The sequence below is a fragment of the Ochotona princeps genome, chromosome 4, assembly GCF_030435755.1.
Source record: "Ochotona princeps isolate mOchPri1 chromosome 4, mOchPri1.hap1, whole genome shotgun sequence".
Classification (NCBI taxonomy): Eukaryota; Metazoa; Chordata; class Mammalia; order Lagomorpha; family Ochotonidae; genus Ochotona; species Ochotona princeps.
The window spans coordinates 11425848-11441525 of record NC_080835.1 but is presented as its reverse complement, the minus strand read 5'-3'; the positions used below and the strand labels follow the sequence as shown (position 1 = coordinate 11441525).

Sequence of the window (15678 nt, the reverse complement as noted above, 5' to 3'; positions counted from 1 at the left end):
CTTCCTCCTAACTCCTATATCAGAATGCAATCCCTTCATCACCCCTCATGATGTTATTTCAAGGAACCAGAGCATGAGAAGAGTTGCTTTGCTCATCATTTATTCATGGGAATGCTGATGCTTTGAAGTTCTGTCCTCAAGTGAAGTTTATAGTGAAGCTACAAACCTGGACAAAACCCAAGATACAAGTTACATTGATTCATGGTGATAGGCTAAGCAGTTTTTTTTTTTTTTAACGTGGATCTACTTTCATTTGCTATCCACAAGCACTGCTCTGTGAAACATGAGCAAAAGATAATTTTGTCATGTCTGTTCCATGGTTGAGGACATCAATTTGGAAAAAAGTAGATAATTCTTCCAGTGAAACAGAAAAGTCCATGTTAGGTGCAAGACCAAATTCCAAGCATCCTGGCTCTGTGATCCTATCTCCATCTTGATGCCTTTGGAACTTAGTCTATAGTGCCTGAGAAGTAGTTTCTCCAGCATTACTTACAGGTCTCCCAGAGATGAATTTCTGATTTCAGGTTTGTAACTCAGATGTTCTTTTCTTTCTTTTTGAGGAACAAAGTCAACTTCTGTACTCAAGAACACTGCGAACAAATCTTGGGGCAACTCCATCTTGTATTAATCTTTTAGCTTACATCTGTCTGTTTGGGCTTTGTTCTGAAATATTGACATGATTCTAGAATTCAAGCAGAACTTCTTACATAAGCAGATAGTATAGTGAAGCTTCTGAAACAGAACAAAAATCCTGGAAAAAATCCCCTAAAAAGGCATGTACATTTGCTTCTTAGGGCCCAGGACAAGCAGATTCAGAATCTGGCAGGTCGGAGAACAACTTGTTGATATTTATTGATTTATCTCTACTTTACTCACAATGGCAGTGGGAAGTGTCCAAGAAACAGCCACTTGGCCCCAACTGCATTGCAAGGACATTTTTATTCTGTAATCTGTCTGTATTTACAGAGAAGTCTAACTGATTTGATTTCAGATGAATGTGGCCTCGAAACATTACTGCTATTCTTTTAACCTTGCTTCATGTTCTATGAAGATCTAACTGCTGTAATACTCAGTGTATTACTGTTACACAGTATATGCTCAATGAGCATCTTTTAAATCTATGAATGAGATAGTTAAGGATTAAATCGAACTGCATCAATAAGCTGAATGTTTGAATTGATCATGATAATGGAAGTGAATTACACAAAATAAAGCCCTTCTAATATGCATATATTGAATGTCAACAGGCATACTCATTTTAACTTGCACTTTTTCGTATCAGTTACACTCTGCCTTTAGTTGCAATGGCTTCATGGAAATCTTATCAACAATTAAGCCACCTCATAATTATTACTTTGAAATTATGTCTCATTAAGTGACACTAAATATAAATCATGAAAATAAACATGAGGTTATATAAAGCTTTAACACATGATCATATTTGGAAATTGCTTCAAAAATACCAAATATGCAGTCACCTGAAATGATTCCAAGTATACATATAAAATGTAAGTGTAACAATGTAAGTAATTAACATAACATCCACCCAATGTGCTGATTTAATGCACATTCTTTTTCTAATTTTTAAATTAATTAATAGGTTAATTTTATGATTCAATTCCATAGGCTTGGGGAGTTCCCCTTTCCTCATCCTCTACTCCGCTCCCCCAACTGATTTCCCTTATTTTATTACAATAGTATAGTCCTTCAAAAGCATTCATAAGTTCATCATTTTATTTAAGTGCATCCTAACATTGTGGGAATAGACAATGGCAGGAAGTCCAGTATCCTATTGTCAAGATATATTTAACAGTTTCTTTGGGAGTTCATCTGTGATTTGGGAGTAGAGATGCATAGTTCTTTATTTTAGAAGGAGAGAGATAAAGACAGACTGTACTTCTCCCTCCTGTTTCACGCCCTAATTTTCCAACTGGGCTATTGTTGGTCCATGGCTGAAGCAGCAGGTTGAATGCTGTCCGTGACTCCCAGGTGCATGTCAGGGAGCCAATCACCACTACCTCCCAGGATCTACATTAACAAAAGCCGGAGTCACGGATGGGAGCCAGGAATCAAATCCATGTGTTGTGATATAGCATGCAGGTGTGTTAATAATTAGGCTAAATGCATGCCCATTTTACACATGGGCATTTAACGAAGATCATTGAGAATTTACAGTGTAGCAGCTATCTGCTTAGGTATTGGTGGGGAAATATGTATATGGGTAAAATTACCGCTATTTCTGCATCTTGAGAGAGAGAGATAATAAAGAAGTAAGTAAGCAAATGCAAGGTGGGGGATTGATGAGAACGTTATAGTTTAGAGTGAGAGGATACTGACTGTGGGAAGGGATGAATGACAGACTTATAAGGGTGATCAGGAGAGGCTTCCATGATTAGCTAACATTTGGTTAAGCAGATACCTGAGTGATGTGAAACATTCTTCCAAAGAGAGTGAACAGGAAGTACCGGTGTCCCCTGTCAGAAAACACTTGTTATTATAGAGAAACATTAACATCAGTGAGACTAGTGTCTTGCAAAAGACCGGGGGAGTGCTCAAAGAGGGTGTAACTCAATTAAATTAAAAATTAATGGCCAAATTAACCATTTATAAGAACTTACAGAGAGAAAAACACATTGAGTATTATTAATATTTCAAGGCATTTCAATATAGCATGACTATTAGTAGTCGCATATGAATAAATAAGAAAATTTTAGATTTCCTATACCTTTCCCATACTCCAGCCATTTCATCTTCTTGGAAAGTGTAATGTGAAAATGTATGTTCTACAAAATGACTTGCTTGAGCCAAAAATATTAACATGCTTCAGACATTTCAGCTGTACATCTCTTGATAAAATAAGTCAACAATAGAGCTACACACCTTCATTTAAAGCTGTGTAACTTTCCTCCCAAAACTAAAACTTATATAATGGTTATTTGACTAAAGAAAAAAGCAACAATGGTCAGGAATTTATATTCTACTATGACAAATGAACATTTACATTATTTTTATTAAGCACCAACTATATCCCATTTATATCTGCCTAATGTTTAGCTTCCATGTGTATATACCCAGGGAAACTTTTGCTAGTTCTTTTTTCAGAGACTTGTTTTTGCCTCCATTTTACAGGTATGTTAGTACTGACATTGAATGGAGGACAGGCATATGAAAAGGAGTAGGTACATCAAGTCTCTTCAGTTTTTTGACAAGCAGAACAAAGACATTTTATTTTCTTTACTGATCTACAGTCAAGTGTTACACTCTCTACCATTGTATTTAAATCCTTCTGTGTAAGAATCTAAGCTCTGGAGAAGATAAATGTCTTCCTTGCAGAATTTAACTTTCACTTGGGGCTTAGGACATCACTTGCTGATACCTGGAGAGGACCAGAGAAGAATGAAATTTGGTTATTATGCAATCTGCAATGTTACAGTCACAATCTTATGGAAATTTTGCCTTCAAAAGAACTTTCTTGAATGCAGTCTTCACCTCCTTGTTCCTCAGACTGTAGACGATAGGATTTAGTAGGGGAATAACCATGGTATAAAACACAGATGCAACTTTGTCTGTGTCCATGGAATGTCTGGAGCTGGGCTGCAAATACATAAAGATGACTGTTCCATAAAATATGGAAACTGCAGTGAGATGAGAGGCACAGGTAGAGAATGCCTTTTGATATCCAGAAGCTGAATGCATACTTAGGATTGTGATAAAAATGACTGTGTAGGATATTAGGACAACAAGAAGGGCAAAAAAGATATTGTAGGTCGCAACATAGATAAGAACCATCTCATTAATATGTCTGTCAGAGCAAGAGAGAACCATTACTGCTGGAATATCACAGAAAAAGTGATGAATCACATTGGACTTACAGAAATAGAGACTAAATGTGTCTCCAGTGTAGATGAAGGCATTCAGAAGACCACCAACATAGCAGCCTATGACCAAGCGAGCACACACACTTGGTGTCATGGTGGTGGTATAATGGAGAGGTCTGCAAACTGCTGCATATCGGTCATAAGCCATTGCTGCCAAGAGGAAATTTTCCACACTGGCGAAGGTTGCAAAGCAGAACATCTGAGCGGCACAGTCATTGTAGGAGATGACTTTATGTCCTGTATGGAGCCCAGCCATGACTGTGGGAGTGACAGCTGAGGAGTAACAAATGTCAGCCAGAGACAGGTTACTGAGGAAAAAGTACAGGGGAGTGTGGAGACGAGAGTCCAGCAGAATCAACATGACTATGCCCAGGTTGCCAACAACAGTGGTGAAGTAGATGAATGTGAACATGACCAAGAGTGGAGCTTGGAGTCCTGGGGCATCGGTTAATCCTAGGAGAATGAACTCTGTTACATTTGTCCTGTTCTCCACCATTGTAATTTTAGAATCAGGGGATGTCCTATAGCAAGAAAAAATGAGAGACTTTCCAGGAAACAGAAATGTTTATATACAATATACATTATTTTAATATAGCAATAATACATGTTTTGGGTCTTTCTATAATTAAAATGAGCTTCAAAACAACTTAATGTATAAATTATATATAGAACTCTAGATGATTGAATGAAGAATCTTCACATTTTGCCTTTACAATCTTTAATTTTATGTATTTTAAACTGAAATTTTGGAGGTTTGATTAATTATCCTACATAATAAATCATTATATATCTATTAACATTTAATAATAATAGCAATAAATGCCTGACACGTTAAACATGAGTTGGGTATGGTTAAAATCAATGTAGGAAGATTTTTCACAGAAACATTAGCAGTATCTATAGTGTTTTCAGAAAGAATAGAATTCTAGTATTCAATAAAGGTGATCCATGGTTAAAAAAAAAAAAAAGCTAGCAGTTTAGCTTTGCCATAGTAAACTCATGGGTTTGTGTTACTGATGTTTTAAGAATTGGTATCCATATTTACTTTTTAAAAATGTTATGAGACAGTAAAAACGTTATTTTCACTTGCACTGAGAAGAATCGAAGGCTGAGTAATATGACTATATTAATGTTTATAGGAACTTTTATCAATAGCCATTTGATCTAAGACAGATGTTTGCCAAGCCCAACCAAGTATAAATGATGGAATCAAGTTAAACTTAACTTGTTTTTTAAGTGATCATAGTTTAAATTGGTTCAGTCTTAGTATGTGAATTTTTAAAATCTTTATTGTTATTATTATTATTATTATTATTATTATCATTTTATGATACAGTTAAAAGGTTCCTGGGACTTCCCTTATCCCAGCCCCAATTTCCCCCTACACCTAGTTCCTCTATTTCATTACTAAAGTATAGTTCTTCATACACAGTCATATGTCCATCATTGCGGGCATGGACAATGGCAGAGAGTCTAACATCCTATTGTCAAGATATAGTAAAGAGTTTCTTTTTAAGTCCATCTTTGGAAATAGAGGTGCATACTGCATTGTATCCTCACATCTGAATATGTCAGTCTCCATTTCACAGTTACTGTACATTGCCTTAAATGAAAAGCCACAAAATAAAATCAGCAACAGGAAGAAAAATTGATATTTACAATGCCATGAAGTTAAATAACATGTTACTAGATATGACAGTCTCCATTACACAGCTACTATACATCCCCTTAAATGAAAAGACACAAAACAAAATCAGCAAGAAGAAGAAAAAAGAAATTAACACCACCATGAAGTTAACAACATGATACTGAATGACTAATGTGTCACTGAGGAAATGAAAAACAAAATCAAGAACCTTCTTGAAGAAAATGATGCTACTGTATGATCTATGAGTCATTGAATGATTTAATCAGAAGTAAGTTTTTTGAAGAGATGAAACTAACAGAAAACAACAAAACCCATGCGACATAGTTTCCACTGATTTTTGTTGGTGAAGTGTGTCTCTTCTAGACAACAAATAGATGGGTTTTGTTTTTTAATCCAGTCTACTAATCTATGACATTTGATTGAGCTTAAGCCATTTACATTCAGTTTTAACGTGTACTTTGGTCCTGTCATTGTAGGAATGGGTTGTTCATTGGTTTAGTCTTCTGATGTCATTTTACTGGGATGTTCTTCCCATTTGCCGTTGGTTTTGGTAGGTGCTATTCCTCTTCTCTGTCAAGAGACATCTTGACGTATCATTTGTAGGCAGCTTTGAGAGGCAAATTCTTTTAACTTTTCTTGACTGTGGGAAAATTTCATTTCATTTTCAAAACAAAGGAAAGCTTTGCTGGATATGTTATCCTAGGCCGACAATTTTTTTCTTTTAGAATCTGAAATATGTCACTCCATTCTCTTCTGGCCTGTAGAGTTTCCTGTGAGAGATCTCCTGTGAGTTTAATTGGCGTTCCTTTATATGTCAGTTGATTTTTTTCATGTGCACATTTCAGGATCTTTTCCTTGTGTTCAATTGAAGAGAGCTTGATGATGATGTTTCTTGGTGAAGATCGCTTTTGGTCAAGCCTGTTGGGAGTTCTGTGTCCCTCCTGGATCTTGTTTCCCATTTCATTCTTTCTCTAGATTAGGAAAAATTTCCCTTATTATTTCATTAAATACATTTGCAAACTCGGCTTCTCTTTCTGCACCTTCTGAGACTCCCATAACTCTTATATTAGGCCTGTTAATAGTGTCTTTCAATTTTTGAATACTTTTTTTGGCCTGATCCAGCTCAGCTTCCAGCTGTTTGATTATTTCCCCCTGGTGACACAAAATACCTTCTAATTTTGAGATTCTTTGTTTTGCTTGCTTCATTCTATTTTGGAGACTCTCCATTGTACTTTTAATTTGCACTACTGTGTTCTTAATTTCTGATATATCAGCCTTGATTTGTCTTCTTGCTGTTATTTCCTGTTTAATATATTCCTTGAATACTTTGAACTCTTGTATGTGCTTCTCATTATTGATCAGAAGCTTTAAAATGAGTTTTCTGAATTCTGTGTGCCCCATTTTCTCGATGTCTTCCTCAGTTAACTCTGAGGCTGGCATAGGGCTTTGTTCCTTTGCAGGGAAGTTTTTGGTAATATTCATTGTGCTTTTGTCTCTTTTTTTGCTCTTGGTCATTACACTTCTGGTTAGCAGAGTCTTCTCCTTAGGGGAGGTTTCTAAGCTCTGTCACCCACAGATCTACAATGCGATTTTACTTATTGCAGTTGGTACACTGCTCTTTGCTTGCAGCCAATTGTGCCACTCCCTCCAGGGAGTTCCAGGTCTGGGTTCTTATGTTAGATTTCCACCATGGTCTCCACAGCCCCAACTCCTTACTTACCACTCCTCACCTCCTGTGATACCGTGCTGAGGTTGCATTGTTGTCTCTGCAACCTTTCTCCCACTTCTGGTTGGAGCAGGTCCCAGGATTAGAGAGACACCAGGTATTCTATATAGCTAAGTTGTTTGTGGTGCTGATCTTGTTGCAACCTGTTGGACATTAGGTCTGGGTGCCACGTGGACCTATTTTGACCCATACAATGCCACATTCAGTATTATTTTCCTGCAGGATTAGTGCAATCCATGGAACTCAGTGAGTTCTCCTGAGCTGAGCACATGCGCAGTTCACTGTTGTCCCCTGCAGTCCTAAAACGTTTGCCACAGTGTACAAAATGGAGCCCAATGTGCCACTAGTAGAGTTCTTGATGTGCTAGCCATCAGGTCTGAGGGATAGCCAGACCTGTCTTGGGTGAAACCTGTGGAATGCTATGTTGATGCAGTTCACTGAGTCAGAAATGAGTTCACTCCCAGCTCAGAGTATGTTCAGTGTTTTCCCTTGCCTTTGCCTCCTTAGGCAAAACGGCACTCAATTCAGCTCTAGGGGGCTGACTGGGCTATGAAATCCACCCTGTTGTTCCACTGCCCATCTGGGACCTGCTGCTCTGCTTCTGCTCCTGGTCAAATCAAACGGACCAGCAGGACAGACAGTTCTTTGTCTGGGTTCACCTCCCAAGCACCCAATGAATGTCCCTTCCCACCTGGTTGCTGGTAGAGTTCAGATAGCCATTAGCTGAATGCCGCTGGAGTCTCAGTCACTGCAACACCACGTGATTGTGTCCACTGCTTCCTGCGTCTGTCAGTCTCCAGGTACCCCTCTGCTGCTGTTCTGTCCTCTCCTATTTCCTGGAATGTGTCCTCTCTGCTTCATCCTGATTAAATGTTTCTCTGTCCATTTAAATGTGTCCTTACCCTATTCTGCCCTCTTGATTCTCAGTGTGTGAATTTTAAAGTTAATATAGTGAGAGATATACACGTAGTGGCTTTGGTGAACTCCTGGGAAACACACAATCAGCAGATAGAGTTACAAGGCTGAAGAAAAGCATAGAAGAAGGCGTTCAGATATGGGACGAGGTGTGGGTCAGTGTACCTTCACAACCTTTAGGCTAGTTGCCCTAAAATGAACTCTGTAGAGCCACGTAAAGGTGTTATCATGAAAAACAGTGAGGAAATACATGCAAAGCACACTTGATATTCCGCTCAAGCTGAGGAATGCTAAGTATACCTCTATTTTGAGACTGCATGATAATATCTATGTAGTTTCAGAAAGGTGAAGGGCAGCACACAGAGCTTGATGTGTGGTTGAGACAACACCACACTCTTTTTTGCACACCATGTCCCCTGAAATTTGTGTGCCCTCTGTTAGGTCAAAATCTATACTGTTTTTCCCATGTGACTAGCTGCTATGTCCTTCCATGTGCACCAACACTTTCATTTAATACCTTCCTCAAAATACATATACATTTATTTTCTACTATATGCATTTTTAGTATACATATTTTAAAACATAAAATTATAAGGACCTCAGTAAGGCCACAGATTTTAATAATTTTTACAGTTTTTGACATTTCTTTAGTAATGTTTAACATTTATATATACATATGATTACTATCTTTTGATGCAAATATTTAAATTAATATAAAATAGATATATTTTAAAAAATAAAAAATGATAAAAGAAAGATTTATCATTAAATAAGGGGCATAATTCAGTGAAGATAACTTTTATATATATCTATATACCCAACATCATGATATGCACACATTAATTTCGTTCTCTACGTAACAGAAAACATATTGTACTTTAGTTGAGAAAATATTTTTCTCCTCCTTACTGCTGTCATTCTGTAGCTAAGGAATCATAAGATATTGGCGGTTGGAAGTTCATTGTTCATAGGTTGCATTTACCTGTAGATTTTTTTTTTGGTGGAAATTCTATGTTTAATTTTTTAAAATAAATGGATCTAGTCTAACATGAAAGCATATTTTATGTTAAGCTTTTGGAAGAATATCCATCCTGTACTTCTCAGTATTCCCTCTTATTCACGACCTATTCCTTTTGTAACTTCACTTTACCAGCCTAGTTCCTAAAGACTTTATTTGACCACATAAAATTATCTCTAGCATATATTATGTTCCCATAACATATGATAAAAGCATTATATCTACACCAATATGTGTTTTAATTTCTGTGAGAAAGTAAGAATACAATTTATTATCATTGATGTTATTGTTAATGGTTAATGTGGTGATTTGCAAAGTTAAGCAACATTCTATGGTTGTGTTGCTAGTCTGAAGATCCTTCAAGGCTTAATATTGAAACTCAGTTTCATCCTGTTTGAAATGCTGTGCTGTTAGACATGTGTCTAATGATGGTGATGATGTTCATGAGATTACGGGAGGTGTTAAAGTTCAGATCTTGCTCATTCATTTAGGTTCCTTAGGAGTTTGAACAAAGGTCTTTTCACTATTTTTGTTTTCTGAATCTCCAATGAAAGGTGATTAGATAATAAATAAATTGAAATTAGCACTTACTCTTCAGAGAAACAACTATACTATTTTTACTCAGCAACACTTTGGAAAGCATGCTGATGTTTCACAAACATTGCTAAACTTTCCACTGAAGAAGGCTTGATACTTATAAACCAAGTTTTATTTCCTGTTACAGAAAAATATTCAAAAGAATTCAGTGTTCAAACAATCCATCATGCATTCACCCACTTCACTAATTTTCTATGTATTATTACTTTCTTCAACTTTTATTCTGAATGTATGAGCTTACCTTACTTATTTAAAAAGAAGCAACAGTCAGTCCTGAATACTGTGTTTGAAGTTGGAAGCTCTCCCAAGGAATAATGCATGAACATCATCAAGGGAGCTCTTGCACGGTTGTGGAGAAAGGACTCAGGCCTCTAAAGCATATAAATGCGGGAGAAAAAAATGCTGATATGCTTCCAGATTCTAACCTAGCATTCCTTTTGTGACCCAGAGGAGTCACTTACCTGCTCCTTGTCTGTGATTAGAATCTGCAAAATTGTGCTTATAAATGGCAGAATTTAAAAAGTCTACAAAGTGACTTGCTGAGACACGATTATTTCAAAGTCACTCAGTATAATTTCAGTCTTGGGATGCGTTTTCTAGTCACAGTTGTAGACCAACAGCAAATATTCAGGTTAGAAGAAGGCTTGTGTGTACTAACAAATATTAGCATTCAGATGAATAAGTGATGACCAGATGTATCCAGCACTTAGTCTGCTCCCTTACAAAAAGGTCATGCATAATTATATTGGGTTTGGAGCCTAATGCACATGAGTGGAAATGGAATTGTCAGAGACACTAAGCTCTTTGAGGTTGTTCCCCATGAGGGCATTTACAGCTCCTCATCCTGCTTTCCTAGAGTAGAAGCAATTAAGCTCTCTGCAGGGACTGAGCTGGATATGTGAGGGTGTGCACATAATGTTTATGCTGCTTCTTTTGTTCCTTTTTTGTCCTTAATCAATGTAAAATTTCTCTTTTTAATTCTTAAAATTCTTAAGTTGGGTTGGTGGCAGGAGGGAGTGTGTGTGTGTGTGTGTGTGTGTGTGTGTGTGAGAGAGAGAGAGAGAGAGAGAGAGAGAGAGAGAGAGAGAAACACAAGAGGCAGAGCTTGTTCTCCCCATCCGTTTGTTCACTCCACAAACAATGACCAGACCCTGGCCAGGATTCCTTCCAGGAGCTGGGAATTGAATCCAAGTCTCTGGTGTGGTTGTCAGGGAACTATCCACTTGAATTATCACCTGCTGTCCCCCAAGGTCTGCAACAATAGATATCTAGAATCAAGAGCTGGATCTGTATTAAGAACCCAGGTACTGCAGCATGAAGCACAAGTATCGTAACTGACTTCTCAATCACAAAATATCTGACCAAATTTAAACTGTAAATACTAATACCTATACTCTGTGTGGTACAGCTCTCCATACTCCAAACGTAGTTGATATGCCCAGTAGACTACCATTCTCTATTAAGAAAGGTTAGATCTATTCCTGCATAGTATCATACATAAAGCAGGAAACCATTAGGTTAGGTTACATAAGCCAAGAACGCAAAGACAAGTGCTAATCATCTCACTCATGTTGAATATAAAAAGGTTGACCTTATAAAAGTTAAAGATAATGGTGGTTTCAAGAGGCTAGGAATATGTTGATATTGGGGCCTTAAATGGTTAGCAATGAATAAACAGATCTGGTGTTCTAATGTAGAGAGAGCATAGATAACATACAATATATTTTGTATTGACTGAATTGAGATATAATTAAACAAAAATGCTTTAAATTGAACAATATTGAAATGTAAATTCAATTTATTGCCTGCAAGTGAAATTTTATGAAATGCGGTATTAATGTCAAAGATCTGTATACTTTCCATGAACAGGAAATAAAGCTATCACATTATCACAGACATAGATATGAATAATAAAAATAAATTTATGCTAAAAATAGAAGATAGTTACTATACATCCCCTTAACTGAAAAGCCACAATACAAATCAACAGTAGTAAGAAAAATAGAAATTTATAATGCCATGAAGTTAAATAACTTGCAATAGATATGAGAATCTCCATTACACTAATTTTTAAAAAGTTTAAAAATAAAAACTGTTAATTCAAAAGACTTCAATTTCCCTACAATCACAAACCAACAGGTGCCAAATAAAAGGAAATTTTGTTCTACTCAATCAGAGCACTGTCTATTTTACATGTGTGACCGTCTTCCCTTCAGTGTTTCTTGTTTATGAGTTAACTTCCTACTCAATATTTTGTCATTGGGACTGCAGCCAAAAGTTCTGGAAAAATGTTCATGACATCCTGTTTTGAATTCATGTAATTCATGGCAGACGTACCTTCCAGACTGTTTCTGCATGTACCAGGATTCTTACTAACATTGTCTGTGGAATGTAGATGCTTATCTCATTCTTTTAGAAAAGGTGCTGGAAATATGAATATTCAGTGAGGCACTGCCTGGAAAGTCTTCCAGGGGTGACTATACTCATGCTGGAGGAGCAGCTTGCTCCAAAACTGTTCACAAGTGCTTGGAGTTTTCACCTGATGCCAATCTCGATTTCTTTACTTGTGAAATAAAAATAATTGAGGCTTCTGCACATACCACAGAACTGTGAAGAGTTATACATTGGCTGTCAGAAACAAATGACAGAAGGTCTACAAAACAATTCAGTGGTGCATTAATATTTAGACATTATTCAATATAATGTATTTCTTAAGTTGTTTATCTATCAATAATGCAGGCACAGAAACCCCTAAGTGTGGGGAAAGGCTACTGTGTACACAGAGGTTTTTTTTAATTTAGAGGCATAAATGATGGGGTCGAGGAACTCTGCACATGGTCTGTTCTTTCTAAAACTATGTCAACAAAAAGATATGTGTTCACATTTTTAGAGCTGATGAGTAGGGTCAGAAGGAATATAGGGTCAAGGGAATCTCCACTGGACAGCCACCCACCCATGTGAAAGAAACAGGTTCTTTCCCCTCAGTTGTTAAAAGGAAGAAATTAATTTTAAAAAACAAATTTATTTATTTGAAAACCAGAGTCACAAAGGGACAGAAAGGCAGAAAGGGAAAACTTCAATCTGATGGTTCATTCCCCAAATGACCACAGAAACCCATGGTGGGCCAGAGCGAAGTCAGAAGCCAGGAGCTTCTTCTGGGAATTGGATCATCTTCTGCTTTTTTCCTGAGCACATTGGCAGGAAGCTGGATCAAAAGTAGAGCAGCCAGGACATGAAGCAGCAACTCTATGCAAAAGGCAGCTAAGCCACTGCACCACAGCACTGGACCCAGCAACTAACTTTTCTTTGGGAACCTAGGTTCATTTTATAGGACAGCACATAGATGTATTGTCCTTATTTGTTTTAATTTCTTGCTTTTTCTTTTTTTAAAATTATTTATTCATTTAAATGGAAAGTCAGATTTACAGAGAGAAGGACAGGAAGATCTTCCATAGCTGATTCACTCCCCAAGTGGCCACAATGGCTGGAGCTGAGCTGATCCAAAGCCAGAAGCCAAGATCTTCTTCCAGGTCTCCCATGAGGGTGCAGGATCCCAAGCTTTGGGCTGTCCTCTACTGCTTTCCTAGGACATAAACAAGGAGCTGGAAGGGAAGTAGAGCCACTGGGATATGAACCGGCATCCAAATGGGATCCTGATGCATGCAAGGTGAGGACTTCAACCCTGCGTCATTGCACCAGGCCCTATTTCTTGCTTTTTCCAAAAATAAACTCAAATCTATATACAGAATATTTAGTTTTCCCTTTTCAGAGTTTAGACAAATGTTGTGTGGTTGTATAACCATCTTCACAATCAGGCCAGGTTAAAGGTACTGGTTTGTGAAGGTAAAGACTGAATACATCTTACCGGGGGTTCCCAGGCTTCCAGTGGCCCTAGTCAGGTTCCTTTTTATGCTCTCTTCTGCTCCCTCTTTGATAGGTTTCCTATGTGTTGTAAGGATGACTGGACTGCAGGGCTCCTATACCCTTTTCTATTTCTGGTCACTTTCAGAACTAACTCCTGTATCTGTGTTCACGTATACACACACACACACACACACACACACACACACACACACACACCTCTTTATATAGTAATATAGTATACTCTTTGTGAACAGGTGGCCAGTTGCCCCCACTGCATGAATAGCAGGAGGCTTTATACCTCCTTAAAGAAGGACAGCAACAATTAGGCACCAAGGAGAGACTTTACCCTAGTTGTGGCTCACTTTTTCATTTGCTGAACAGTGTCATTCAAACTCTATCTTTTAAAAGCATTCTATTAATTTTTATAAATTATGGCTATCACACCAAAACTTTTTTTTTTACTAATTGAATGTCACTGAAAACTTTTACAGTAAATTCTAAGAATTACAAAATTTAAATGTTATGGGCCCAGTGTGATGGCTCAATTAACTAATCCTACCTCGACAAGCACCAGGATCCCACATGGGTGCCGGTTCATATCCCAGCTGTTCTTCTTCCAGTGCAGCTCCTTGCTTGTTGCCTGGGAAAGCAGTAGAATATGGCCAAAGTCCTTGTGCCCCTATACTCATATAGGAGACCTGGAAGAAGCTCCTGACTTTTGGCTTTGGACTGGTTCAGCTCTGGCCATGTCAGTCACTTGGGGTGTGTATCAGCATGTGGAAGATCTTTCTCTCTGTAAATTTGCCTTCCAAATAAAAATAAGTAAATATTTTAAAATATATATGTATCTGTTCCTGGAATAGATATAATTTTATTATATTTAATATCATCTATTATATAATATATTGCAAATATATTTTATTGTATATCACATCTAATATATTATTAGATAGAATTATGTATATATCATACATATAAGGTTATATATGATATCTACTCTTGGACTATACATATATATGGATATCATTTAGAATTCATTAATTTGATGGATACACATTACATCAATTCATATATTTACCTATATTTATTAAAATGTGCAAACATACATGTTTGAAAGGTTTACATTTTATGTGTAGGCTTGCCTTTGCCCCTCTGTTCAAACTAAACAGACCAGAATAGCACACCTATTCTTTTTGATTGATGTAATAGGCTTATCCTTTCTGCAATTCTTCGCAGTGGATAGCTGATTTTTGTAAAGTGATCTTTATGCAACTATGCATGGGATTGTACAGTAATTAGTAAAAGCTAATATGTAAGTATATTAACAGGATTTAATCTTGACTCGGTGTATTCTTTTTTTTAATTTATTCATTCATTACATTGTATTATGTGACACAGTTTCATAGGTACTGGGATAGACTCAGTGTATTCTTGTGCTTACAATGATGTGAGAAGAACTTATTTGCCTGGGTTCAACCAAGTAAGTGCCCACCAGGAGAACAAGTCTTCCAGTTGATGAATTGCTTAGATGGGCTCTAGAGTGAGTGTTATTCCAGCTCCCGTCTCCAGAGTTGGAGGGTGGATAGTCAAGATTGTGAGGGCGGTTCAAGACACTTTTGGGGTCAGAAGGATAAAACTTTCTAGAACTCAACTACAAAATGCTTCCTCATCTGTAAAAACATGTCTGTTGCCATGAATAGCCAAGAGAGCACATATAAGAAAATGCTCAGAAATTGTGAAAAAAAAAAAGGATAAATGTTATACAAATATTCAGGGTTTGACCACCAAGTCAAGAGTTCAGGAACTAATTCATGCAAGCCTGAGGTAGTAAAACCAAAGAAGGCAGGAGAAGGCAGGAGAAGGTTTGACTAGGGTGAGGGGGTGGGCCATTTCCCAGTTCACTTGGTGGTGGTTACCTCAAAACCTCTAATGTTTCTGTGGCAACTTTTGTGGGGCTTTAGAGACAGGGAGGCACCAACTGGAAGGAGGATGATGAAGTAGGTGAGGGCGTAGTGCCTTCAACAGCACAAAA

At 37.3% G+C, this 15678-nt stretch overlaps 1 protein-coding gene across 1 annotated transcript; it reads right to left on the bottom strand.

Annotated features, from left to right (window-relative positions):
- Positions 1–3441: 3441 nt before the first annotated feature.
- On the bottom strand, positions 3442–4374 carry LOC101523929 (olfactory receptor 5B3-like). Its single transcript, XM_004585501.2, has one exon. It carries the CDS (start codon positions 4372–4374, stop codon positions 3442–3444), a length of 933 nt encoding a protein of 310 aa, XP_004585558.2.
- Between the last annotated feature and the right edge of the window lie 11304 nt (positions 4375–15678).

Bases quoted from the DNA above. Each gene is read 5' to 3' on its own strand.
- LOC101523929 (XM_004585501.2), bottom strand. From the start codon at position 4,374: ATGGTGGAGAACAGGACAAATGTAACAGAGTTCATTCTCCTAGGATTA.